This window comes from Lemur catta, chromosome 6 (genome assembly GCF_020740605.2).
Source record: "Lemur catta isolate mLemCat1 chromosome 6, mLemCat1.pri, whole genome shotgun sequence".
NCBI lineage: Eukaryota > Metazoa > Chordata > Mammalia > Primates > Lemuridae > Lemur > Lemur catta.
Genome location: NC_059133.1, coordinates 8,729,394 through 8,756,922, shown reverse-complemented (window position 1 = coordinate 8,756,922; position 27,529 = coordinate 8,729,394). Strand labels below are relative to the sequence as shown.

Here is a 27,529-nt window from a genome sequence, read left to right as displayed (position 1 = left end):
CCCCTTTCCCTTTACAATTTCCCTCGGGGCTTCTGCACAGGCCGTGGGAGTCAGGGCATGGTTGTCTCCATCAGAAGCCCATCTGCCAAGCCAGAGAAAAGTACAGAAAGTGGGAAGGAGCCTGAGGACACTAAACCAGCCCAGGGCCCTCCTTTCCCAGTGCCTAAGCAGGCAGGAGGGCCACCACCTTGGGTGGACACTCACAGACAAGGGGTCTCCCTTAGCAAGGATTCTGTAAGCATGAACTGTTGGCTGAGCGTCCAGGACCAAGAGCAACACTGCACAAGCCTGCTTTGGGGACCATAGCCGGACTCCCCGAATCAGGCCTAGAAGGGGCTGAGCAGAGAGAAGGGCCGGTGCCCAGGGAAGCGAAATCACCTAAGAGCCCTCCCACCCTGGGCAACCAAGGCAGGAAGGGGGGTGGCAGGGCTCAGACAGCTGCAAGAGGATGTTCGCAGACAAGGGAATTTCCCAAGGCCAAGAGCAGCCCTCTGAGATGGAAGTTGAGCGAGGGAGTTGAGGTCAGAGCAGGGACCCGGTACTCTGCCCCCCTGCCCAGCCCCCTCTGTGCTCAGGCTCCTCGTCTGCAGGAGCCCCTGTGGCTCCCCACAGTTTGAGTCGCTAAGTCCCCGGCATGTCCTGCGGGCAGGGCTGCTGCTCTTCTTAAAGCTCCCTTGCAGACTGCAGGTTGAAGGACTGAGGCAGGAGATGAGAATAGGGAACACAGGCGGGCGGAATCGCAGGAGGCAAATTAGGGTCACGGATCAGCGAGAACAAAAGCTCCAGTCCAGCTGCGATTTTAACAGTTATAGAAACACCTCGCTTGTTTCGGTTTGGGGGAAGCCCCTCGGGAGGCACCTGGGCAGATGGAGGGCAACAGTGTCCTCAAGTGACTCTGACTGTACTATCCCGTCATCACCATAGATTATTGCCCCCCATTTGGACGCCATAGCACATCCTGGGCTGAACAAACAAAGTACAACTCTCCCCCACCTGAGGGAGGGGAGGAGGAAACATTCAGGTCGGCCTGGGGGACAAGAATGCAAGGAAGAGGGAAGAAAAGGAGAAACCCCTTGGACACGGGCCGCCCCTGTCCCCTTCTGGAGTGTCCTGTTGCTAATCTTTCTCAACCCTCCCTGCCCGGAGGTGGACTTGCTTCATCAACTTCTTTCACTGTGCTTTGCTGCTTTGGTGTTTGGTTTCAACTCTTTGTCTGCAAATACAAGAGTGGAGGATGATCACTCACCCAGGATGATGGGAACAATGTCTGAAGTCAGTATAAAAGCCTGTGTATGAATCTTATTTTAGAGACTTGCACAGTTTTTCAAGGATTTTTTTTATTTTTGCTCTGTGGAGGAAAAACTCCATCCACAACGAGAAGATGAATAGTTTCCCATGAGACACTACCGACGTGAAACAAAAATTAAATTGCTCTTTAAATAATGCTTACAAGTTGTTTCTATCATACCTACAATTGTAGCTAGTCAAGGTCAAGGTTCAACATTTGCGCTATTAAGAGGATGTGACTGTCTGAAATTTGAAAGATTTCAGCCTTGATTGGCCAGGGTCACGGGGGACTGGGTGTTTCCCAGAACGTGGGAACTCCATTGCTGAAGCCAGGAAGATCCCAGGCGAACTGGGCAGCGTTGGTCATCCTACTTCCCAGGTGTGCTGTGGATGGTGTTTTTGTTTTAATCCTCACGGAGATGGTGACCAGTGTCCTACTTGGAACTGGCATTTCAGGTGGAGCCACTGGCCTTTAATCCAGGGCCACAGTCCCAGACAGCATCTATCAGCTCTTTGGTGACATTCATCCAAACCCAGCTGCAGTGTCACTAATTGGCATTAGGGTGTCAGAAGTAGGCTGCCATGGATGGCATGAGTGGCTCTGCTAACTAGCATGACAGACAGTAGAAGTGGTTTTCGCTGGCGGAGTTCGCGGTGTTTCGTGAGTTGGCTGGAGATGCGGGGGAGGCGTTTCTGGCCTTGCAAGAACACGACGTGGAGATCGATCTCACCCTGAGGAACAGCACCCTCGGCCCGACGCCTGTGCCCATGGCCACCTGAGCCTGACTCGACGGTCAGCCGAGTCACGCTGGCCTTAGGTAACGTGTTCGCACAGGTGGTCTCAGAGTGCCCAGAGAGACAAAGAACCTGCCTCCACCGAGCTCCCCAGGCCGCTGTCAAGACTTTGGCATCTGCTTAATCACACATGTCCAGGCACCACGGGCTCTGGCCAAAGCGTGCCTTCGGTGGCCTCCTCTGCGGAGGGCAGGAAGGCTCCCAGTTCTGTCAGCCTACTTCTGTCTTTGCAAAACCAACAGCATCTATCAAAAACGAATCCAGGGATTCTGTATGCCCAGGTATGCCGAGTCACTCGGCAGCACAATATTAAATGTGTGACCCAAATTCAAGACCCAAAATTGAATACTCTGTAGAATGTAAGCACAACGAGGGTGAAAAAAAAGCTATGTAACTCCTTCAGCCAAAGTCTTGGTTATGACATTCCCTTGCTGATGACAGATTTCCTGTTCACCCACCTACCTCTGTGTTTCGGGCAGACAAAATCTTTGTGCACATAGCTAAGCAAGAACACAGAGTCAGAGGAAACACCATTTCCATCTCCTCACTCCCCAAACAGAAGGGCTCTGGCATGGGATGTGCCGGGGTTGAGAGGCCTGTGGGCTCCCGGCAGGAGGTGTCCAGCTGGCAACTGGGTAGAGGGGCCTGGGGCTCAGGACAAAGGTGCAGGAGCAGCAGAGCAGAGGGTCTGAGCCCAGGAGGGACAGGCAGCTGCCCAGGGAAGGGTGCACCCACAGTTCTCGGGGAGGCTCCCCACCTGACCCGGGCAGAACAGTGACGAAGGCGGGGTGTCCCCAGTGCAAACAGCCTCGAGTGTGGGCAGGAGTCGGTGTTCTCCCAGGTGGGAGGGTGGGAGGCAGGGGACAAGGTGAGACAGAGAACTCCCCGCCTTCCTGTCGATCCTGCCAGCCCCTCCCCCCCATCCCCAGTCCTCCTGGCCCACAAGAAAAGGGGAGACCCAGACCCCCTATGGGCCAAGGGACCCGGAGGAGCTGGGTTCAGAAGGTAACGGGAGGGGGTGACTCTGCAGGAAGCTCTCTGCATCTTCAGTTTTCTCCTTCCTGTCCCACAGAAACACAATGACTCTGCTAACAGGAAAAATATTCAGCTGCTGGTTTAATAGCCAGTACCGGGTCAAAAAGCCCTATCGGGGGAAGACCCACTGGGCTGCCAGCCGGGCCCTCACCGGCTCCACACGTACCCAAGGCTGCATTCAAAACAAGGTGACAGACGGGCTCGCTGGGCACAGGGCCAGCAGGGACTTACCCCGCCTGATGTGCGGGGAAATCACATGAAATACATGTCTAGAAGTTCCTCAAGTGCCCATTTGACTCTTGTGTTTTGCCAACACATGGTCCCTGCCTCGGCCCCCCTAGGACTCTCCTCGATCCTTCCCATCCCTGGACGGCAGAAGCCGCTCCCGCTGCAGAACGTTCTCCTTCCGCTCTGTGAGAGGTTGACATTACTCACTCTCCTGACGTCAGCTCAGTCACTGCTTCAGGGAAGCCAAGACGCAGTGCCAAGGTCTGAGCACTGCGCCCACCTAGGAAAACCCCATCAGCGCTGCCTTTGGCTCTGCCGCCTGCCACCCCCCCACCCCGCCCTTCTCTCCCCTCCCCTCCCCTCCCCTCCCCTGCCCTCCCACTCTGACCTGCTCTTTATGAACCCTGGGTTGAAACAGCTGCAGACAACCCCTTGGGCAAGGGTCCAAAGGCAGGTCCACAGAGCATTAGGGACCGGGGCGTGGAGACGCGTCTCTGCCAACCCATCTCCTCCAGGCACTGGGATTCTTGTCCCACGTAGAAAAAGCTGTGGGAGCTTGGGGACTGTTGAGTTAATGGATGAGTGAGCGAGGGAAGGAACACATCAACCAAGGAAGGCAGCAGGGAGTTCTTTCCCTGCGCTAGGGCAGACTCACACACTAGAATGTTCACGGGACAGAGTCCCCCATCCCCAACCTTGCCCTCAGTCATCTGACCTCTGGCCTCTGCCTTCTAGCCCTTCTTTCTGTCTGGGACCCTCTCCACAAAGATTGCCATGCAGAAATTGGCTTTATTCACGAGAATCGTGCAATGAAACTGGGCCAAGCCCCGGGCTACCAAGTCACCTGTTACCTCCCGAGGAGCCACTGTCCCTATGCCCAGGAGCTGGTTGCGATCATCAAAAGTCACCCCAACTGAGCCTGCCGGCCTTCCCTACGCCTGCACTTCCACTAGCACAGCTTCTGTGGAAACCCGAGGTCCCAGTGGCTGTCATGTGCCTGCCAGGTAGGGGAGAGGCCCAGGAGGGAGGGTTTGCAGTCCCAAGAGGGCAGGGCCACTGGGGCTATGGGGGTGGGGAGACAGGAAGGACAGTAGCCCAGCTGAGGCCCAAGATTTGATCCCACCTGGAAGGGAGAGTCCCTGGGAGAGTAATGCCTGGGAGAAGGGTGGGGAGGGAGGAACAGCCCTGGCCTTGCGAGGTGGCTGCAGCCCTTGCCCGACTGGTTCCCCGCTCCCACCCCAGAGTTTGCTGACTGCTGGGAAGAGTTTGTGGACCTCCAGGGAGAGCTGGGGGGAAGCCGGTCGGCACAGTGGTCAGTAAACAGAAGGCTTGGAGTGTCCTGAAGGTGAGGAGCTGCCCTGCACCTGCCCCGCTCCCCCAAGCCCCTCCCTTCTCCCCCTGGCCTTGGGCACTCTTGTCATCTGTTCCTCTCAAGGCGGCCCTGCCGGTGCCAGCTCTTTTCTCCTCCCAGCGGTCTCACCCTCACCCCTCCCTCCTTCCTCCCCGTGGTTTCTCACCAGCTGGCTCTCCTAACTTCTCTCTCCACAGTCCTGGCGTGCGGATGTTCTAAAGGATGTCTTCAGAAATTTGCAAACTGGATCCCCAACACCCTCATCCTGGAGAAGTGACTCCCGATGGCTGTCCCTGGAGCATCTCATTGCTTCATAAACTGCTGGCCCTTTGGAGCAAGTAACGAGCATCACATGCCTGTCCCTCACCTAACCTGGCCCTCACCCAAGGACAGAAGACCTTTCTTTCCTCCTTCATTCAGTTGTGTTTTCTTTTATAAATGAGTGAATAATTTTATAATTGAGGCCGGGCGCGGTGGCTCACGCCTGTAATCCTAGCACTCTGGGAGGCCGAGGCGGGAGGATCGCTTGAGCTCAGGAGTTTGAGACCAGCCTGAGCAAGAGCCAGACCCCGTCTCTACTAAAAATAGAAAAACAAAATTAGCCAGACAACTAAAAATAGAAAAAATTAGCCAGGCATGGTGGCACATGCCTGTAGTCCCAGCTACTGGGGAGGCAGTAGGATCGCTTGAGCCCAGGAGTTTGAGGTTGCTGTGAGCTAGGCTGATGCCACAGCACTCTAGTCCGGGCAACAGAGTGAGACTCTGCCTCAAAAAAAAAAAATTACAATTGTAAACTAAAGATAATTTTAAAGTGTGCAAAACCTGGCTGCTATGGTTTGAAGGTGTCCCCTACAAAATTCAGGTGTTGCCAAAGTGACAGTATTGAGGTGGGGCCCTTAAGAAGTGATTAGAACAAGAGGACTCCTCCCTCTTGAATGGGATTAAGGCCCTTATAAAAGAGGCTTCCTGCAGCGTTAGGGTACCTCGCCCTCCACCTCCCACCCCTTGGGAGCATTGCTCCCCTTGGAGGATACAGCAGCCAGGTGACAGCGTAGAAGCAGAGAGCAGCCCTCACCAGACAACAAAACCTGCTAGTGTCTAGATCTTGGACTTCACAGCCTCCAGTACTGCAAAAAATAAATTTCTATGGTTTATAAATGACCTAGTCTGTGGCATTTTGTTATAGCAGCAGAAACAGACTAAGACACTGGGTTACTTTCTAAGGGAGGGATCAGATCTTTCCCCCATAAAAATGAGTCTAAAGGATTTTATTCAACAGCACCAAAAAAATTTTATTGGAGAATTCCCTGCAGAGTCTAGAATCATTGGATTAGTTTATGGTCCAAGTATCCTTTGTCCCTTCTCAGTAGCTGTATCTAAGTATATAAAATAAAATTCTATTGAGCAGAGGTGCCCATAAAATTGATTGAAGAAAACAAAAAATTTAGAACTATATTAACAGGGTTTTTAATTGAAGCAACAAACATCAGCTCTGGCTAATTAAAATAGACAAAAAGATTTATTAAAAAGATGTTGGGTGGCTCGCAGGAGGCTGAGCTGGGGAGTCTGAGGTTGCAGTGAGCTATGATGACACCACTGCACTCCGGCTCGGGCCACAGACCCTGTTTCAAAAAAACAAAAACAAAACAAAAGAAAAACTGTCAGGAAAAGGAAAAATCAAAAGAAAATTTAAACAGTGGCCCACGATGGCTGCAGTCAGCCATATAGGTGTTAAATCCTAGGCCTCTAAATTAAAATTGACCTCCTGCCTGTGTACCTGGAGTTTGTTAAACACTTCACTGACAGGTGCTGGTTGTAATCTGTTTTTCAGATGTAGAACAAAGACAGGATGGAATCAGTCACCCTCCACGGGGCCCTAAGACACCCACACAATCAATAACCTTTCTCCTTATGCCCTCGGCGGCATATTTACCTTATCTTAGTTACGGCATCACCAAGCACCAAGCAGAATCACAAGAATGTAACTGTTACTTTGCTACCCACTTCGCCCACCTTCTGCACTATCAGTGTCCCTGTTAGGAAATGCGTATCTACTGTGCCTCGCGTAACCTCCTCTGGGACACACTCTCAGTCTGTACTTGAAACCACCCTTCATACAATTTATAAAGGGCCACAAGGGGGGAACTGTGGTCTCTGCAATGGTATAGGCATAGTTTATATATATATATAAAACCAGCCACTGTCCTCTAGCTTGCTGTCCTATAATTGCTCCCTACTCAGGAGTCACATAGCTGATGGTCAGAAAGTTGCTTAGCTTTCTTCATTGCTCCCACCGATAACGTCACCCTTGTGAAACCTAAGGTTAGTTTTTGAGATGTCTTCCGGGCCCTGCATTCCAGTGGGAGGGCTGACCCACTCGGACCAGGGGCCCACACCAAGGAACTGACTCAACTGGCCTTGTGACCCCCAACCCAGGAACTGACTCAGTGCAAGAAGACAGTTTCTACATCCCTGGATTCCACCCTGAACCCAGCCAATCAGCAGACCCAATTGCCTGGCCCTTTGCCCGCCAAACTATCTTTAAAAACCCTTTCACTCAAATTCTCAGAGAGATGGATTTGAGAACTTTCTCCTCTCTCCTTGGATGGCACCTGTAATATTAAACTCTTTCTCTACTGTGACCCCTGCAGTCTCAGTGTATGGCCTTCCTCTCGAGCAGTGGGCAAGGAACCTGGTAAGGCTGTAGCATTACTGAGTTGATCTTACAGTGAAACTTCCAGGGGTGAAGGGGAAGTTTTCTCGGTATCTCACAATATAAAACTTAAAAATTTCTATGCAGCAAAGAAAACAACAGAATGAATGGAATGGGAGAAAATAATTGCAAATCATATATCTGATCAGGGTTAATGTCCAGAATATGTAAAGACCTCCTACAACTTAACAACAAAAACGTAGCCCAATTAAAAAATGAGCAAATGACCTTTATAGACATTTCTCCAAAGAAGATACACAAATTGACAACAAGCATATGAAAAAGATGCTCAAATGCAAATCAAAACCACAATGTTTTGCAAATTAAAACCTTACTTCCATAGGATGGCCACTGTTAAAAAAACAAACAAAACGGAAAATAACAAGTGTTGGAGAGGGTTTGGAGGAACAGAAACTCTTGTGCACTACTGGTGCAGCCACTTTGGAAAACAGTATGGAGTTTCCTCAAAAAACCGAAAGTAGGATTACCACATGATCCAGCAATACCACTTCTGGACATATATATACAAAAGAATTAAAAACAGAATCTTGAAGAGATATTTGTATACCCATGTTCACTGCAGCATTATTCACATTATCCAAGAGGTAGAAGCAACCTAAAAATCTATCAATAGATAAATGAATAAAGAAAATATGGTATAGGCTGGGCGCAGTGGCTCCCACCTGTAATCCTGGCACTCTGGGAGGCTGAAGCAGGAGGATCACTTGAGCTCAGGAGTTTGAGGCCAGCCTGAGCAAGAATGAGACCCCATCTCTACTAAAACCAGAAACAATTAGCAGAGCATGGTGGCACATGTCTGTAGTCCCAGCTACTTGGGAGGCTGAGGCAGAAGGATCGCTTGAGCCCAGGAGTTTGAGGTTGCTGTGAGCTAGGTTGACGCCACAGCACTCTAGCCTGGGCAACAAAGCGAGACTCCGTCTCAAAAAAAAAAAAAAAAAAAAGAAAACCCACACAATATTGAACCATACACTTTATAGTTAAGAGATAAATCTTCTATTATGTGGGTGTTTTCTTTTCAACCACAATTAAAAATATAAAAAGAAGAGGTGAAAGCAAAACAAAGAGCAAACTTTACATTTTAGCAAAGGAAAGCTGCCCACAGCAGTCCTAGCTAGTGAGGTACGTGAGAGTGACCAGGCCCAGACAGCCATGGTACGGGACTTCAGTCACACCCCTCACCCCTGCCCCTCACCCTGATTCTTTAAAGGCATTTTGTTCCTGGTCAGTCTCTCCACCCATTATCTTCCTGTTCCTGGAATCTGTTTTTGTTTGTTTGTTTTTGAGACAGAGTATTGCTCTGTTGCCCCGTCAGCCTAGCTCACAGCAACCTCAAACTCCTGGGCTCAAGCGATCCTTCTGCCTCAGCCTCCCAAGTAGCTGGGGCTACAGGCATGTGCCACCATGCCCGGCTAATTTTTTTCCATATATATTTTTAGCTGTCCAGATCATTTCTTTCTATTTTTAGTAGAGATGGGGTCTCGCTCTTGCTCAGGCTGGTCTCGAACTCCTGACCTTGAGCGATCCTCCCGCCTCAGCCTCCCAGAGTGCTAGGATTACAGGCGTGAGCCACCGCGGCCGGCCCTGAAATCCATGATACAAAGAACAATGTATAGCCAACCCATAGCTCATGTTATTTTAATGTACATTCTTGGCAAACAGCTTAGAACTGCCTCTGTTCCTCGTAACTGCTGCTAGTTGGTGCTTATATTCAGGGCAACTTGAATCTATGCTCCCTCCCTGGTTGCAGTCCTCAAACTTGGTCCAAATAAATCCTCTACTTTAATTATTAATTTTGTCTCAGTTATTTTCCTTTAGGTCAACGCATTAATGTATGCAGGAATTCATAACAGAAAATAACCAGGAAAAAAAGTATAAGAACACAAGAAGGATCTAGTTAGGGGCCGAGAGAAAACTATCCCTTCACCTTCTAAGGTTTCACTGAAGAACGAACTCACAAAAGGCAGACTAACAAGAGGAAAGGCATACAAATTTGTTAAGGTGTACACAGGGAAGAACCATAGAGTTTGCCCCAACGATCACCACAGAGATTACCCAGTGGAGTTGAGAGGTTTATATACCATCTTGCGGTTCCAGACGTAATGGGGGCTGGGTCATTGCAGAACGCGTTACAGGAGGACAAGAAGAGGAGACCTGGCTGCAAAGGTGGTCTTGTTACGGAGAGGAAAGGTAGCAGCCCTCAGAGAGAATAGGAGACAAATGTCTCTTTCAGAACTTTAAGGCGTCAGACTCTCGGTTAATCTTTCTAAATCTGGACAAGAGAGAGCCTCAGAGGAAGCCTGGCTGTATCAATGCAGACTTTCCCCAAAGATGCGAATCTCCCCACAAAAGACGGCTTTGCGGGCCTACCTCCCCTGGGCAGGTCCTCTGAACTGCCATCTCAAAGTATATCACAGAAGTGTATTTTGGGGTAAAATATTTTGATTTCCTTCATTAGTCTTTCAGATCTCAGGAGCAGGTAGATACATAGATGTTTGGTACAGGAGTTGACAATCATAGTCACTGCAGTAAAAATAATCTGATAACAGCATTGGAGTGTGTGTGTGTAATACAGAGAAATTCTTACTGCTCAGTGAAACAACAACATAAGATTATTTAGGCAAGACAATGTACAAAGTCAAGTTGGAGGTATTCGTACACTCAGAAATGCTTTTCTGCTCTGCCACCAAAAATAAGAATCAGAGGAAGGATACATTTTAGGGGCCCTCTAGTGGCTGCACGGCTTATTGGTCCATCCCCAACTCTCACTGGCATCCCAGCAGCACCTCTATGACAAAGAGACACTTGGTCCCTGATGCCACAAATAAACACTATTATTAATATAAAGAGAGACTCAGCCTAATCATGAAAGGTCTCAGTTTAAATCTCCTTAGTTTGTGCATCTCTTTAAAGAACCAATCATTAGATTACTCAGATCCTGCCATCTCAGTTTGAAATATTATATTTGTATATGTTTGGACTGTTATTTAAGATGTCTGGAGTGTTCAGAAGAATCAATCAGACTTGATTTAAAATTAATCAAACTAATAATAATAATGTTTAAATGCTCAAGGAAATTGAGTTATATTATTTTATAAACTGAGCAATAAACAAAGTACCAATACTAATGAGTATTCCTTTCCATTCACAAAAATCACTTGGATATTAAAGAAGCTATTGACAAATATGTTTTTTAGTTAAAATTTAGATTGCCTACAAGTAACTGAAACTCCAAACCCAGAGGCTGAAACTAGACAGAAGCTGCAGTGCTAGGACGAGGACTCCAGGGTTGCCCAGGACCTAGGCTGTTCCCAGCTTTCTGCCATGCCGTCCCTAGCGTGGGGCCTTTGTCCTCGTGGCCCAAGCTGTAGCACAGTTAGGACATCTGTGTTCCAACCAGCTAGATGAAGGAAGACAACAACAGAGCAAAGGACCGAGTGAGCTGTTGAGTCCCGGAAGCTGCCATGACGTTTTCTTTAATGTCCATTTACCAGCACTTACTCCCTGGCCACACCCAGCAGCAAAGGAGTCAGAAATATAGCCTGTGTTTGGGATGGCCAGATATCAGGGGTTATAACACTCTGGCCAAAAAAGGAGAATAAATAGAGTGGGACAATTAGTAGTCTCTGCCACAGATGCAAGAAGTTTTTTTTAAAAAATATGAAGTAGGGGAGTGTGGAGAGGGGTTCAGTTTCCTTTTCTTTTTTTTTTTTTGAGACAGAGTCTCACTCTGTCACCCTGGGTAGAGTGCCGTGGCATGAGTCTAGCTCACAGCAACCTCAAACTCCTGAGCTCAAGCGATCCTCCTGCCTCACCCTCCCGAGTAGCTGGGACTACAGGCATGCGCCACCATGCCCGGCTAATATTTTTTCTATATATATTTTTAGCTGTCCAGATAATTTCTTTCTATTTTTAGTAGAGACGGGGTCTCCCTCTTGCTCAGGCTGTTCTCGAACTTCTCAGCTCAAACGATCCGCCCACCTCGGCCTCCCAGAGTGCTAGGATTACAGGTGTGAGCCACCGTGCCTGGCCTCAATTTTCTAAAGGGAGTTGCCAGCAATCAGTGAGCGCCAGACTCTACCTCCAGCACAGCGAACTACGAGGCAGCAGAATTGGCCCTACTGTTACCAACCGTGCACACATGTGCGCGCACGCACACACACAAGCACTCTGTAGGAAAAGAGCCTGTTGCATGGCAAGGGTGACGCTATCTTGAAGTGAAAATGCCAGGATGGCCAGTGTGTGACCTCCACTTAAAACAATGTCCATAGCATAGCTCACTCCTCCTAAAGATGCTCATCCAACCCTCCCTGGCAACAAAGTCTAAACACATGACTGGCTGCACATTGTACCCTAAAAGCTTGCTATATGAAGACTACTCTCTGGAGGCCGGTTGCGGGGGTCTGCCATCTCTCAGTCGCGAGAGACAACTTCAGCTCGTACATAAGTCCCTGTGACATGTTTCTCCCTGAGAAACTGGATTTGTCGGCCTCTTCTTCGGTCTCAGCTCCCTCGGCCCCTGGGGCAAGGTGTGCACAGACCCGCTCACCGCGGAGCACACACCCTCCCTGGTCCCACCCTGTCCTGGCCACCTCACGTCTGCGCCGCAGGGAGTGTGGAGTGGCACTGAGGATGCTCAGGGCCGGTGGCGGTGTCTGGGGTTCTTTCTGTTGAGGCCTCTACTTTTGTATATGTTTGAATCCCTTCATACTAGAAAGTTTAAAAAGTAAGAAACTGTATCAAATGCTGTTTTTTTCCCGTAAGATTCAAACTGTTTCGGGGCTGCTGTGGGGCTGCTCTACCTGAACACTCGTGTGCGGACTGAACATTTATGTCCCCCCAGATTCGTACGTGGAAGCCTTAGGCCCCCGTGTGATGGTGTTTGGAGGCGAGGCCTTTGAGAGGGGACTGGGTTTAGATGAGGTCACGAGGGGGGCACGCCCACGAGGGGGTCAGCGTCCTTAATGGCAGAGGAAGAGACAAAGCGTCCTCTCTCTGCCGGGTTAAAGACTCGGCGCGAAGACACGGTAGTACCTGCCCGATCTCGGAGCTCCGGGCCTCCGGAACGGTGAGAAACCACCGTCTGTGCTTAAGCCACCCGGTCTACGGTATTTTGTCAGAGCAGCCTGAACGGTGGCAACCCACGAACACCTTAAACTTCAGGCAAAATCCCGGCCGCTCACCGTCCCTCCCCTACCAGACACTCTCGGCCGCTCACCCCTGGCCTCTCCGCCTCCTCTCCGATTGCAGCCGCGGCTCAGCCGCTCCCCTGCCCGGTGGGCTCTTCTCTTGCCAGGGCGAGCTCCTCAGCAGTGCGGGAAGTCAGCGCCCGGCCGGAGGGCTGGGATGGTAACGCAGCTCCGGGCCTCCAGGCCTCCAGGTAAGCCCTGAAGGGGACATTGTGAACGCTCCTCAGAAAGCCAGGTGCAGACAAGCCCGTTCCCACTGCAGCAACCTCCATACCGCGCCCTCCTCTCCGCTCTTCCTCCTTCCCTGCCCCCTCCCTGCCCTCACTCCCACGTCCCAGGGCCACCTCCCAGATACAGTACCTGCACCGAGTCCCAGCCTCCTCTCGGGGACACCGTCCGCGTCCTCGTTGTAACCCACCAGGGCTGCCGTAACAAAGGACCGCACTCCGGGGCTTAGACACAAGTTTGTTCTCTCGCGGCTGTTGAGGCTGGCAGACGGGATGAGGGTGTCGCAGGCTGGTTCCTCGCCACAGCGTGAAGGCAGGCTCTGTTCCGGGCCTCTATCCTCTGTCTGTGAATGGCCACCTCCTCCCCGTGTCTTCACGTGGTCGTCCTGCAGCGTGCGCCTGTGCCCACATTGCCCCTTTTTATAGGGACACCAGTCACACTGGATTAGGGCTCACCCTATGACCTCACTTTAACTTGATCACCCCTATAAAGTCCCATCTCCAAGTAAGGTCACATCTGAGGTACTGGGGGTTAGGACTCCAACATGTGAGTTTAGGGGGACACAATTCAGCCCCTCACAGATACCTAAGCCAGGACAGAAGTGCCGGACGTGGGCCTCGAATCAAACCTTCAGGATGTGATTCAGAACTGGATCCCCACCAGTGGGACAGCTACAAGGACCCCCACGTTGGGGAAGGAGAGGTGGGGACAATCCCTGCTGTGCTGTGGCCTCAGCACACTGTGGTAAACTCGACAGGGACACACAAAGACGAAGCTCTGGGATGTGCCACAGCGCCAGCCCTTGAACGGTGACGTTGGCTCAATGTGAAAGCAGGAGGAAGGACAATGGCAAGCTCACATCGCCATGCTGTGAGAACCAGAAGGCCTCTTCTCACTAGGTTGTTTTGGAAAATACAGTGATTTTTCATATCTATTTCAAGTCTTGAAAATGTTTTTCATAGGGCAGTGTTTAAAGAGCTCCAAATGTCCCCTAGCCACAGGCAGGCTCTGCTGACCATCAGGCCCAGCATCTAGTCGTGAGGGTGGCAGGGCTGCAAAGGAGACTGAACGCACAGTCGTGGCAGCACCCTGTGCTGGAACCGGGGCCCTGACAGGGGTGGTGTAGAACCCCGAGCTCTGGCATGGAAACATCTGGAGTAGAGGGTCTGGGAAACTGGACCACCAGAACCCTCCGCACTCTCCCAGCTGGCATGGGAAGCTGCCTCCTGCCCAAGCAGCCTCCCTTTGCCTAGGACAAGGCCTCAGCCAAGGCGTAAAAGATGACACTTTTCCTTCCGAAGAGTCACCTTCACCTCTCCCCATTATTTCAGCATAGGCCAAGCAAGGAAGTACACGCTCTCTGTAAGGAAGTAACTTGCTCACAAAAAGAACGGCACGGTCTGGCTGACATATGGAAGGGGCGTCTGGAAAGTACCTGGCCACATAACATGCTCTTGTCATATGAGCAATGGCTGGATACTTTCTGGACAGCCCTTGTATTGGCAGGAACTTGGGGAACACAGATGGAAGTGGGTTTTGAAGGTGTGAGACTTTTTTTTTTTTTTTTGATACAGAGTCTTGTTCTGTTGCCTGGGCTAGAGTGCCATGGCATCAGCCTAGCTCACAGCAACCTCAAACTCCTGGGCTTAAGCGATCCTCCTGCCTCAGCCTCCCCAGTAGCTGGGACCGCAGGCATGCGCCACCATATCTGGCTAATTTTTTTCTTCTATATATTTTTAGTTGTCCAGCTAATTTTTCTTTTTTTCAGTGGAGATGGGGTCTTGCTCTTGCTCAGGCTGGTCTCGAACTCCTGAGCTCAAGCAATCCTCCTGCCTCAGCCTCCCAGAGTGCTAGGATTACAGGTGTGAGCCACCATGCCCGGCCAGATGGTTTGAGACTTAAAGGGTAAATCAAAGGGGGAAGGTGTTGGCATGAGAGCATTCCCCCGTGACTCTGGATTGACAAGGACACTTGGTGCCATCCTCATGCACTGCTGAGATGCTTCTGGAAACCTGGGCCTGACAACAGCCCACTGCAGGATGGAGATGCTGTAAGGAGGAGTCTGGCTCCATTTTCTGATGTTTAACTGCTGACAGTTTCTGGTTTTGTTTTTGGAGACAAGGTCTCGCTCTGCTGCCCGGGCTGGAGTGCAGTGGTGTCATCTTAGTTTACTGTAACCTCCAACTCCTGGGCTCAGTGATCCTACCCCCTCAGCCTCCCAAGTTGCTGAGACCACAGGTGTGAGCCACTGCATCCAGCAGAACACAGCGTTAGATCAAGGGACACATTTTATAGTGAAGGAAGCACAATATGTGCCTGGCCGTGGGATGCATTGGTCCTGCCACATACTGTGCCACCCAGAAGCTGCCAGTCCAATAGAACAATGGAGCTGCCCACTAAAGCTTATCTAGGGCATCAGCTTGGGACAACACCCGTGGAGTTGGGGCACTGTCCCCTAAGTCGTAGTAAATGTGCTGAGCCAGTGGAGCTGTGTCAGCTCCATATGGAAGGGGCGTCTGGAAAGTACCTGGCCACATAACATGCTCTTGTCATATGAGCAATGGCTGGATACTTTCTGGACAGCCCTTGTATTGGCAGGAACTTGGGGAACACAGGAAGAACCAAGGGTGGGAGCTGGATCAGCCCTTCTCAGCCACTTGCAGAATCTGTGCTCTGCACCACTGCGAATCAGACCTGGGAGAGGAGAGGTCCTACTTTCCAGGGGAGGGAACACCTCTACCAGGGGATGGTGTCAGAAAGTCCTCAGGAACTGAAGCTACGACTACCACCTTGTCACTTTGGGTTCCCAGAGCCAGCAGTAGGTCAGTGAGCAAAGAGAAAAAAGTAGTTACCAAATCGACGCGGTTAACTGACCTTGTCCACCCTGAGATGTGAGAGTTGCTGCTACATAACGTGGGCAAGGTTAGAACTTGGGGTAGTCGCTGAGTGGTCTCTTGGTGCGTCCAAGCCCAGTGGTGACAGCAAAGGCAACTGCAACAGCCACAGCCTGAGCCGACAAGGGCAGCGAGTCCGCAGGCCCAGCCTCTTCCTGGGTGAGTCTGGCCCAGCCGGCAGGCAGGTGGGGAAGGAGGGGTGGCAAATGTGTCAGTCGCAGCCCGGGGCCAGCTGCCCCACTGAGCACTGAAGTCCACCCCACTAGCCACCAGGTGTTAAGTCTTTCCTAGAGATGGGAACTGGCCACCTTGTGGAAGGCTCAGTCAAAGGGTGGGCAGATTACGAAGAATGGCCAAAGCACGGCCAGGCGCAGCGGCTCACTCCTGTCATCCCCACACTTTTGGAGGCCAAGGCGGGAGGATCACTTGAGGCCTGAAGTTTGAGACCTGCCTGGGCAATACAGCTAGACCCTGTCTCCACAGAAAATAAAAAGGTAGCTGGGCATGGTGGCATACACCTGTAGGCCCAGCTACCACGGAGGCTGAGGTGGGAGGATGGCTTGAGCCCAGGAGTTGGAGGTTACAGTGAGCTACGATCGTGCCACTGCACTCCAGCCTGGGCGACAGAGTAAGACCCTATCGCTAATGGAAAAAAAAGGGCAAAGCACAGTAGTGCGAGGGGTGGACTAAATACCAGACACCTCCAGCACCCTCCTGGGCATGCATCTCTCAGGCTCACTAATACCAGCGGTGGATGGGGTGGACAGTTAGTTCCCTGTGTGCTTCCACCAGCAACATGTCTTCACTTTCTACCCCAGGCTCTTCCAGTACAACAGACAGAGGCACCAGACGGGTGGAAGCTGGCACACGCAGACGGGCGGGGCGGGGGTGAGCACATCCAGAGCAACACTCCACTCAGGAGGGGCAGCACTCGAGGGATAATGCTCCCACCCCTCATCCTTTGGGAGGGGACAATTCTGGGGGATACTTGTACACTTCTCAGGTGATCTCAGGCAGAAGCACATCCCAATTGCCCATAAAAGAGGCCTCAATAATAAATCCTCGTAATGGCTTCTCTTCCTTCCCTGGCCCATTCTCTAAGCCCTAACCTCTGCTCCTTGGATCACTTCCCAAATAAACTCCCCTGCGCAGAGAATCCTCATCTCAGGCTCTGCTTTTCAGGGTAGCCAAGTCAAGATACTTCAGAACCTGCTGCTTCTCCTTCAGCCTCCATCCATATCTTCATCTCCCAGGCGCCCAAACTAGAAACCCAGGCAGGACCTTGACACCTCCCTGCCCTCTCAGCCCATCGGTCACATCTTGCTGATTCCCCACCAACATATGCCCCCCGGCTCTCCATTTCTGTCTCTCACCAACACTGCCACAGCTGTCGCCACCACCACCTCTCGACGGCTGCAACAGCCTCTTCACTCTTCTCCCACTGCCCGCCAGCCCTGCCTGCTCCTTCCAGCCCCGGGCTCCCGCCGGTGCTACACTGAATGCAGGCGTGCCACAGGACACCCCCGGCTCTCATGTCTTTGCTCTGATCGCCTGTCTCAGCATCCAGACTGGTGTGCCAGGCTCGGCTGAACAAACAGTGGGTGAGCATTAGCCCGCAACAGCCTTGGGACTGCAGAGACCTGGGATGCTGACTGCCCCGAGGTCCTAGAACAGAATACTGCTGGGGGGACGCGGAGGGGAGGTGAAGAGGTCAGAGCATGTCCAGGCCTCTGAGGGCGCACTGTTCGGACCAGGCTCGTGGCCCCATCGGTAACACTCCCGGTTCCCGTCACCTCAGTTAATCCTCACTGTACATCCATGAGGCTTCGCAAACAAAATGACTTGTCCAAAATCATGGTCAGTGACTAGCAGATCTGGGACCCACACCCTAGGCGGCACCAGGGGCTGGCGCTCTTTCCTCGACACAGCGGGGATGCCATCAGAAGCAATGATCGAATGTCCATGAGCTTTTTTTTTAATCATCTTTAATATATTTTTAATAATTTTTGCCTCATTTACCAGATAAATCATCTAAATAAATAGATGCTATACATCTCTTACCAATGTCAGTACAAAAATAAAACCGCGCTCTACGTCCGCTGGCTCTCCCCAGCACGCTCGCTCGGGAAAGGCGTGTGCTCGGATCGACTCGGCCCGCCTCGGCCCGCCCCTCCCGGATACATTCATTGAGTCTGAACAAAGCTCAGCGCTCGTCTGTGCAAAGGAAGCGCTCTTGTGCTGAGACCTGCAGGCCACGGCGGGCCACTTGTAAAGCAGAACCGTACCCACCTCACAGAAGCCTAGCGCCTTCCCGGAGCAAGAGAGGAGGAAATTGGCACTGGGGACTATCCCCCTAAGAGCAGTGACAGTCCTGGAGCCCGGCTGGGCTCGGCCACACAGTGCAAGTGGCCGTGCGGGGGTGGAGGAAGGTTTTCCCCACCCACCCTACCACAAAAGAAAAGGTACCTACCGGTCTCTACATTCAAAACGGGGTGGGGCTGGGGAAGAAAGGCAGGTGGTCAGATGCTCTCTAACCCTCCCCCACCCCTAGGAGTACTGGCTTCTGTGGGGGCCGTGGGGTGGGGGTGGGAGGTCACTGTCTACCTTGCCCCTGCTGGGACACTCTGGGCTAGGGGGAGGCCTGTGTAGCCACACCCATAGGTGACCTCGTAGAAGTCACCTGTCCTGAGGGGGGGCAGGTAGCGGCCCACAGCCTGTTCCTGGCTCGCAGCAGCCCATGAGCCACATGCTGCCCTGAGCTGGGCATCTCTGGTCCACCCATTCCAGGTCGCCCTGGAGTTCTGCCCTCCCTGGGCCACAGGATTCCCCCAAGGGCCATAAAGGGCTGAGCAAGGGGAAAGATGCGTTCTGCTGCTGCAGACAGAAAAACAACTGCCTCATCCACAAAAAAAGCCCCCCGAAACCACAAACCCACAGATTACACAAACAGTTCTTTGAAAGTGCCCAGGAAGCACAAAGAGGTCCACGTCCCCTGGGAGATGGGGGCTGTGACTTCTACTGGAAGCTGCCAGCCATGTCCAAAGCCATAGGCCAACACATTCAACTGGAGAGAGACCCCCGAGCTCCACCACCTTCACCTCTGCTGGGGGCCCCTATCCTGGAAGAGTCCCCCCCAACTCCAAGCTTCCCCTTCCCCTCCCCAGGGTCCCACAGCCAGTGGGTGAGATTCCTGTCGCCCCTTCCTTTTCCTGCCCCACCCCCACGTGTTCCTCTAGGTTCAATTCCCTGGGCTGGGGGTGAATCAGGTCACCCCAGAGGGGACCATGCCCCAATGGAAGCACTGAATTGACCCTGGACAACTAAGGATTAAGGAGGAAGGGGGGAGCGAGAGAATCAGGGGCTTGGGAATTTTGCCAACGGAGTACCCCGAACAGAAAGGGGGCTCAGGCTGTCTTTGGTTTGGGAACTGGGCAAGAGGTGTGGGTGAAGAATCACCCTCTGTGCCTCAGCAGAGATCCTGCTGACTTCCTGAGGACGCAGCACAGGGCTGGGGGACAACGCTGGGGAGGACAGGCAGGTTTCAAAGCCTGGCCACACTCCCAGTTCAGGTTACCCTGACTCTGACGACAGCGGGAGGACAGGGGTGCTGGCCTTTCCATGCTCCCCTGATGCCCCCCAATCTGACCTTTTCTCCCCTGCAGGACTGGAATGGAGGGAAAAGTCACTCCTCACTGGCAAGGAAACTGCTAGCCCACAGGGTACCTTGTACAAGCTAGAAGACAAGCGCCCCTCCTCCTGGCAGACACAGCCCCTCGCCAGGGCTTGTGCACGGCCTGACCCACCATACGAGGCAGCCTGACCTCAGGAAGACATGGCGGAGGTCCCCCCACAGGAAAACGAGGTCAGCCCCAGCTGTGGCATTTAGGTTGGATGGGGAAAGGTCCCAGAATGGAAGGAGGAATGGTTCAGGAGTTGGGGGCTGCCCTGAGAAGGTGGTGGGCTACTCCCTCCCTCCCTGACTGCCCACACCCACACCACATCTGGGTTGGCTGAGTAGGAGGGGAGGGCAGAAGAGGGGAGTCAGAAGGGTTGAAAAGTCACCTGAGTCAGAAAGAACAAGAACCCCCCTGGGGAGGATGGACAGGGCCCTAGTGTCTTGGAGCCTGTGCTGACACATCGGCACTTGGCAGAGGCTTGGACACGGCAACCTGGCCAGGTACAACCACAAAACCACATCTGCATCCCTGGAGCAGAGATGCCATCGCGCCCACGGCTAGACCCCTGCCCTCCGCTGACAGCTGCAGGCAAACCAGGTCAGCACAGACCCTATCACGTGACGTGCATGCCAGATGGGGTGAGTGTGGGGTGTCATGGCAAGTTCTTCAGTGCTGTGAATCACCCCATATTCACCTGGTTAGGTTCTAAAGCACGTTTGCAAGGCCCATGTGGACATGTCTGTAGACACACACATTCATGAGGCATGTGGGACACGCACGCTGCACACCTGCGGGGCTGGGCGCCACGTGTTTCTGCACAGGCCAGGTGATGGGGGAGGGTGGAGCTCTCAGCAGAAGGGTCTCAGCTGGCAGCCTCCTCCCTGGGAAGGGCAGACACCTCTCTGAAGGGGAGGGGACATGCCCCAGCAATCTCAAACCCTTCCTCCTGCCTCTGCTTGCTGACCCAGTCATGCTGGTCACAGACAGCCTCCACGGCCCACCACAAAGCTGGAGTGGAAAGTTCCAAACAAAGACCCGATCAAAAAAATGGGAAGGTGAAACCAGCCAGGTGGCTGAAGCGGGCTGCTCAGGGGAGCAGGCCTGGGCCTCCCGACGCTCCTGTCACTCCCAGAGCCAGCTACTGCATCTCTAGAGAATGAGGACAGAGATGTCCCAGGCAGGCGGCCTTGTCCCTGTCCTGCCCTGGGGAGATGCCCCAACTCCCAGAGCAATGCCCGGCCTGCCAGCCCCTGCCCGAGGCCTCTCTGTAAAAGTCCCTTGCAGAGGAAGGGGAAGGGTGGGAGGGTCTTCCCCCCTTCTTCTGCTCAGGTTTTTTTTTAAATAAAATAAAATAATTACCCCACCCCTAACCCCTCCCCAACTCTGGAAGTCCCCACCCCAACCCCAAAAGAAAGCAGTTTAAGAAGAGTAAAAAACGGTGATTCAGAACTTCCCGCTGCGGTCTCGGAAGAAGCCCTCGGCCGCCTGGGCCTCTCGGAAGGTGACGGTGACGGAGTTGGCGGTGATGTCGGTCACGGTCACCTCACTTGGGGGGAGCGCAGGTGTCCAGGGAGGGGGCCCTTCGGCCAGGTCTGTCTCTGCTGCAGCCGTGAGACACAGACAGACAGACGGGGCAGCGCTGACAAGGTGGGCAGGTGGGAGTCGGGGGCAGCATGCAGACCCCCCAGCCACCCCTACACAAGGCCCTCCCCTCTGCGTCTCCAGCCAGCTCGGGGCCTAGCTCAAGGCTAGACACAGCTCATCGAGAGCAGGAGGCAAGAGTGAGCTCTGGGCTAGGTGTCAGGCATGTGTCCAGGCCTGACTGTCCCCACTGGGCTTCATGAGCACTCACGGCACTCTCTGGACCCGATGACCCACAGGGACCTTTCCAGCTTTGAGGGTCTCTGGGCCTGGGCTGCCTTACCCTCCTCTTCCGGGGGCTGCTCGGTGGGCTCCCACTCGCTGGCCGCCTGCAAGACGTCTGGGGCCGGTGACTCCTGCAGGAAGAGCTCCCGTCGATGGCTGAGACTCTCCAGGTTGGGCCCGCGGGGCGGGAACTTCTTGCGTGAGAGCCGCAGGTACTTGTGGGCCTTGCGCGGCTTGCGGAGCGGGAAGGGCAGGGTGGGCACCAAGGGGCCCTTGTCCACCAGCTCAGGTGTCCCCGCCTTGACCACCCCCTCGGGGCTCCCGCTGCCGAGTGGGCGCGTCAGGGAGAAGCAGAGCTTCTCCTTGCCCTTGGCCTTGTGGGAGCTCCGCAGGTCCATGCTGTACAGCCGCTGCGGGGGCAAGCCAGGGCAGCTCGGGTCAGCCCCGCCTCCCACCCACGGCCACACCTCTGCTCATGCTGCTCCTCCCACCGGAGCCCCACATCCGCCCACGCGACTCCTCCCAGCTCCCACGCAGGCCCAGCCATCACCACACCCCACCCGGCCCAGAGTGGCCCCTGGCCGGCCCCGGGGCCTTCCAATGAGCCTCGTCCTCCTGGGGCTGGGGCCACAGGGCTCATCCTGTGATGTGCAGCAGAGGGCCACACAAAGGTACAAACTGAAGACTGACCAATGGGAAACAAATCAGGACTTATGAAGGAGTTGTTCTTCATTTTAGGAAAGGCATCAGTGCTCATGAAAGGACCTCCAACGCTGAAAGCGCCAGCTTGCCGGGGAGATGTGGGGCAGGGCAGAGAGCAGAGGCGCAAAGGGTGTGCTCTGGAGCACCCTGGGGCAAGCAACCAAGGCACACACGGCCCCGGGGCACCCTGTGTCACCCAGCCAGAGGGACAGCACCCCACAGGCACACCCCTCGATCCCTCCAGGCCACCCCCTCCCTGGGGTCCAGGCCTCAGCTGACACCCCACCCCACCTTTGGTGAAACAGCGCTAGAGGGCACGTTTGTCTCCATTCAACGGCTGGAGTTTATAATTTGGGCATTTATCTTACTGATTTGGAGAGAATTTACATGAATCCAAGAAAGATCTCTGGTGCCAAGATGTTGGGAGATCCTGGATCACTCTGGGACAGTGCCTTCTACTGCCACCTGTCACCAGAGGCCAAGAGCTCCAGGAAGAGAGCGAGACCATAGATGGGACCTGTGAGGTCGAACGCCTCCAGGCTGGGGGCAGAGATGACACGTCTGGCCTGCTCGGGGCATCACGGCTCCCGGGCTGTGTGCTGTGGTGATGCGGGAGGGCTGAACTGGGGTGGGGCTGGGGAAACTGCAGTGGCTGGGGGTGGGTCCCATAGGCAGCTTATTCAAAACCACTCTTCCCACCCTGCTGGCAGGCCAATGGGAACCCAGTAAATTCTACCATTCTGCAAGGCATCTTCTTCCTTGTCCTTCACCACCTTATCATGAGACAACTGCAGCTACTGGAAGGGACAGCAGGGCCAAGAGTCAGCTTCTGCCGTGTGACCCTGGGGAAACCACTAGCCTCCCTGAGTCTCAGTGTCTTCATCAGTGAAACGGTGAAGGGGCTGTAGTGGCCAGCCTCCTGGGTGGTCCCCAGGGATATCCATCCGCCTCCTGGAATTCACACCTGTATGCAGCCGCTTCCCACGAGGAATACTGTGGTGTGTGACTTCTGAGGTTAGGTCATAAAAGGCACTGTGGCTTCTTCCCTGCTCTCTCTCGGATCACCTGCCCTGGGGAAGCTAGTGGCCGTACTGTCAGGACACTCTCGCAGCCCAGTGCAGGGGCCACCTGGGGAGGCGCCAGCCCCACCACATCCAGCACTGCCTCCCGTGAGCAGCCGCCTGGGGGCAGATCCTGCAGCCCCAGTCATGCCTTCGGCTAACTACAGCTCCAGCTGACATCTTGACTGGAACCCACACTAGAACCACTAAAGTACCAGCTAAAGCACTCCCGAGTTCCTGACCCACGGAAACCATGTGAAATAATACATGTTTATTGCCTTAAGTTGCTAAGTTAGAGGAGTAATTTATTACACGAGAGGTAACTCATAGGTCTGCCCTGTAGGTTGGGCATATGGATGAAATGTGTTCATCTGTGAAACACACCAGACACAGGGCCTAGCACGCACATGGCTGGCAAGTATCACTCCCTTCCTAGACCCGATTCACACCACACCCGACAGACACACTCACTGAGAAGGGAGGCCCACCCCGGTGAAAGCCTTGGTGGCCTACAGTCAGGAGTGGCCAGGAAGACGGCGTGGCTCACATGCACATGGACCAAGAATCCTGAGGTTCTGGCTTCCAATACCCTAACTAGTGGGCCTTATTAAGTTAAAGAGAGCAGGTATTGTCATCACCCCAGTTTTGTAAGTGAAGAGACCTGCCTACGATCACATGAGCATTTCCTTTGAGTGTCATGCTGCCGCTCAAGAAGTTTCAGATTCTGAAGCATTTCCAATTTTGGATTAGGGATGCTCAACCTGTAACTACATTGCTTTAGACCCCATTTGCTTTTCACCGCAAACCACCAAAGTCAGCAAAATGCCCCCAAGACCTAGGAGGCAGGTAGCCTGGGAGGTTGCAGAGACTAGACAGAAGACTGGAAAAAGAGGCCCTGTAGGTTTCTTCCCATGCAAATATGATAGGTTTCTAAGAGTCTGATATTCCAAGGCTACGGATCTAAAATTCTAAGAGTCTCTGTTTTAGTTTCTAAAATTCTGGGCTCCCATGTTTTCTCAATTCTAAAGTTTATGTTTCTGAGGTTCTCAAGTATAACAATTTTGTATCTGGGGATTTTGAGCATTAAAAAGCTCAAAGCTTTCAAGCCTTTCTCAAAGCAAGATTCTAAGCTCTCGAAATTCTAGGATTCTATTAGCCACATGCCCACCCCGCCTCCCCCCACAGCACTGCCCACCCAGGCTGTCATCCCTGGGCACCAGCCCCACGTTCAGGCTTTTCTCAACTCCTTCCCTCACAGCTCGCACACTGAGTGCCCAGCCCACGGTGCCCGGGGTGGAGCTGGGGAGGGTAGGTGGACCCCAGGGGTGGGGCCCGTGGCTGGTCAGGAAGAGGAAGGAGGCACAAAGGCAGGCCGGTTACCTGCAGCAGAAGCCGCTTGGGTTTCGGGCCTCTCTTCCTATACCCCGACGCTCGGTCTCTCTCCTCCCTGGGGTGTGAAGCAGGCGGCAGAAGAAAAGGAAACATGGGTGACATCTAAGGGAAAGCAAGGTGTCCGCTTCGCCCGCCCTCTGCTGCCTGTCGGGAAGGGGACACGCCCTCCAGACCATCCACTGATCCTCCCCACTGCTCGGCTGGGACCACAACAACGGGTCAGATGTTCGACTCCCAGGGCGCTGGTCTTCCCATCTGACAAACGGGGAGGGCACTGGTCTCAGTCACTGAGGTGGGACTCATGTAGCGTCTCCAAAAACATGTGAGCCATCACTGGGCTCCAGGGCCACGTCAGGGCTCTGCTCTGCACACTGCTGGGGACCCCTCCAAATCTGCAGCTCCGGTTTCTACTCTTAGGAAAGTTAGGTAGAAACCTGTCAATGCAATTTGCCTTGACTGTCCCAGGGGAGCTGATGAGAATGGCAAATCCTCTTGCAAGTGCAGCTTGGCCCAGACTGCCCCCTGCGTGGGATCTCTATGAACCTGGGAGAGGACTGGCTCCTACCTTGTCTGTACCATCTAGTCGGGGGACGGGAAGAAAATTAGCCTGTATAGTGCCTAGTAAATGCCTGACTCTCTGCGGGGGGCCTTCCCCACAAATCAAAACACACAAACACAAGGCACAACTTGAGAATACTTATAAAATCACACAGGATATACACAATGCAACCAGAGACTCCAAACGACAGTGCCAGAGCGGTGGGGAGATTCAAAGTCATTTCATTTTGCCTCCTGTTTCAGTTCCATCCACACTTTCTATAGCCCCACTACAGAGGCCATGTGGACAGCAGAAAGAATGCAGAAGTCAGGAGTCCACCCTTCTCCCCTTCCTGGTTGTGTGACCTTGGGCCAGTCTCTTGATCTGAGCTCAGCGCAAAGCAGTGAGCCCCACGGTGTCTATTCCTAATGTCGGGCTGTCCTCTGGGCAGGAACTGCCACACCCTACAGGGCTCCCATCTCCAGGGAAGAGGAGAAAGGGCACCTGGTGGAGGAGTCTACCCCAGGCCCTGACAGCTGCCCCTGCTGTCCTTATCACACTCCGAGACGTCCCCAGGATTCTCCCATGTGTAACGGCCCTGTTGGACCAAGGCCCCACCATGCACCAGGAGGCAGAAAGAAGCTGTGGGACAGGGACACCCTGATTTTCAAAGGACAGAACGAGGAAAACTTGTCCTGGAATCAGTGGCAAGAAGCCTCCTGGGGGAGAAGCAGTGAGAATCCAGCAATGAGAGGCAGCAGAAAAGCACCTGACCCGGAGTCAGGAGCCCTGGCCGAGTTCTGGTCCTGCCAGTTCCCAGCTGCAAGGCTCCTGCACAGGTCCCCTGACCCGCCAGGGCCTCCGTTTCCTCATCTGCCCAGTGAGACCTGCATCCCTGCCTCAGGAGGCTGCCGTAAGGGGCCAGGTACAAACGATTCTGCAAAATGGTCCCACTCTGTACAGGTCTGGCGGTCCGGGGAGAGGCAGAGGACCTGGGGCTGCTCTCTGGTAGGAGGGCGGAAAGGCTGGGCACACGCAGAGGAAGGCAACGGTCAGATAGTACTTAGGACCCCCACAGGGCACTGGCAGAAGTGGGACACTGATTTTGCCCAGGGCCACTTGGCTAGGAGGTAGCCAAGGGGGACAGGCCGGGTGCGGTGGCTCACGCCTGTAATCCTAGCACTTTGGGAGGCAGAGGCGGGAGGATTGCTTAAGCTCAGGAGTTCGAGACCAGCCTGAGCAAGAGCAAGACCCCATCTCTACAAAAAATAGAAAAATTAGCCAGGCGTGGTGGTGCGTGCCTATAGTCCCAGCTACTTGGGAAGCTGAGGCAGGAGGATCACTTGAGCCCAAGAGTTCAAGCTGCAGTGGGCTACGATGACACCACTGCACTCTAGCCAGAGTGACAGTGAAACTCTCCAAAAAAAAACAAAAATAAAAGAAAAAGAAAACAAATCCTGGCTCTAAAGCCCACACTCCTGCCCCAGCCTTTGCTGAACTTCATCAGAGCTTCCTTCTCATGTAACGCAATCTCCTGAGAGACCTCAGACCTGTCGCCACCAGCATTACTGATGTGGCCAACCCCTCAAACATAGGGCACCTTTGTGAAGCTTTTTTACATTTTTTAAGGAAACTGAAACCTCTTAGAGGCTCTGTAAGGTTTTACCCTGGGGAAATTGGGGCGTTATTCAGGGTGGCCCATTTTACGGCAGAGAGACTGAGGCCTGGGTGGATAAAGGAAGTGACCAGCAACAGGAAAAGGACCCAGGGTCCTCGGCTGCCCTGGGACTCTGCCCACCAGCTTCCCCCAGTGCAGGCCAGGCTGGACTGCCCAGTCAGATGCCCCACCCTGCCCCAACGACCAGGCTGAGCCGGCAGCGGGCTCCCCAGGAAGCCTCGCAGTCAGTCCTGAGCCCAGCCCGGCGGCAGGCAGAGGACCCCTTACTTCTCCTCATAGGCCATGACGAGGCGGGGGTCCAGGATGTGCTCTTCCGGCTCCCACGTGCTGTACCTGGGGAGAGGAACAAGAGGTCAGAGCTGCCCTTTTCCACCTGGCTTCACAGAGGCTGCAGCTACTGACCCAGGGCCCACAGCAGGCGGCCCTTTGCCCCATCCTGGTAAGGTGTCATTGTCACCTGTTCCAAGGAGCTGACCTAGCTTGGGCCTTCTGAGGGCTCCAGCAACCCGAGAGCTGCCCTCATTCATACCATACTATTATGTGACTGGGTCCAACTCCCAATCAGACCCCACATCCACCTGAAACCCTTGGGTACCTGGAAGAGAGCAAGCCCCTGTAATTCCCAGGGGACCCTTCCTACAGCAGGTGAGAGAAGGTGGTAAGGAGCTGGGGCTCTGAAGACACCATGCCTGGGTTCAAATCCAGCTCTGCCCCTAGCAAGCTGTGTGACTTTGAGCAATTTACTTAACAGCTCTGTGCCTCAATTTCCCCATCTGTAAAGGACGCTTGTGCCGATGAAATTCGTTAATCTAAGTGTTTAGAGCCACACTTGGTTTAGTGAGTGCACTGTGTCTGCTGCTGTCCTCCCCACCCTTCA

The 27,529-nt window shown here is 53.5% G+C and overlaps 1 protein-coding gene and 1 long non-coding RNA gene across 7 annotated transcripts in view; one reads left to right on the top strand and one right to left on the bottom strand.

Moving 5' to 3' along the window:
* CBX7 (chromobox 7) overlaps window positions 1–27,529 on the bottom strand; it is a 41,915-nt gene that overhangs the window by 5,509 nt on the left and 8,877 nt on the right. Inside the window, exons 3-11 of one of the 6 annotated variants that reach the window (XR_006735669.1) lie at window positions 26,920–26,985; window positions 24,425–24,491; window positions 21,340–21,691; window positions 20,204–21,016; window positions 12,977–13,259; window positions 12,646–12,814; window positions 4,863–5,023; window positions 3,734–3,908; window positions 1,329–2,327 (exon numbers count right to left, since the gene is read on the bottom strand). Coding sequence is in view for 2 of the 6 variants with exons in the window: in XM_045552839.1 (XP_045408795.1) it covers window positions 20,859–21,016; window positions 21,340–21,691; window positions 24,425–24,491; window positions 26,920–26,985 (643 nt within the window). In the remaining 4 variants the exon portion in view is untranslated. Of the gene's footprint in view, window positions 1–1,328; window positions 2,328–3,733; window positions 3,909–4,862; window positions 5,024–6,299; window positions 6,319–12,645; window positions 12,815–12,976; window positions 13,260–17,705; window positions 21,017–21,339; window positions 21,692–24,424; window positions 24,492–26,919; window positions 26,986–27,529 lie in introns of those variants that run through there. The other 5 variants (XR_006735670.1, XR_006735672.1, XR_006735671.1 and 2 more) reach the window with 5 other exon arrangements.
* LOC123639240 lies at window positions 4,336–4,943 on the top strand. The gene is made up of 3 exons (XR_006735673.1): window positions 4,336–4,349; window positions 4,588–4,690; window positions 4,894–4,943. It is a non-coding gene; the product is annotated as an uncharacterized LOC123639240 (long non-coding RNA).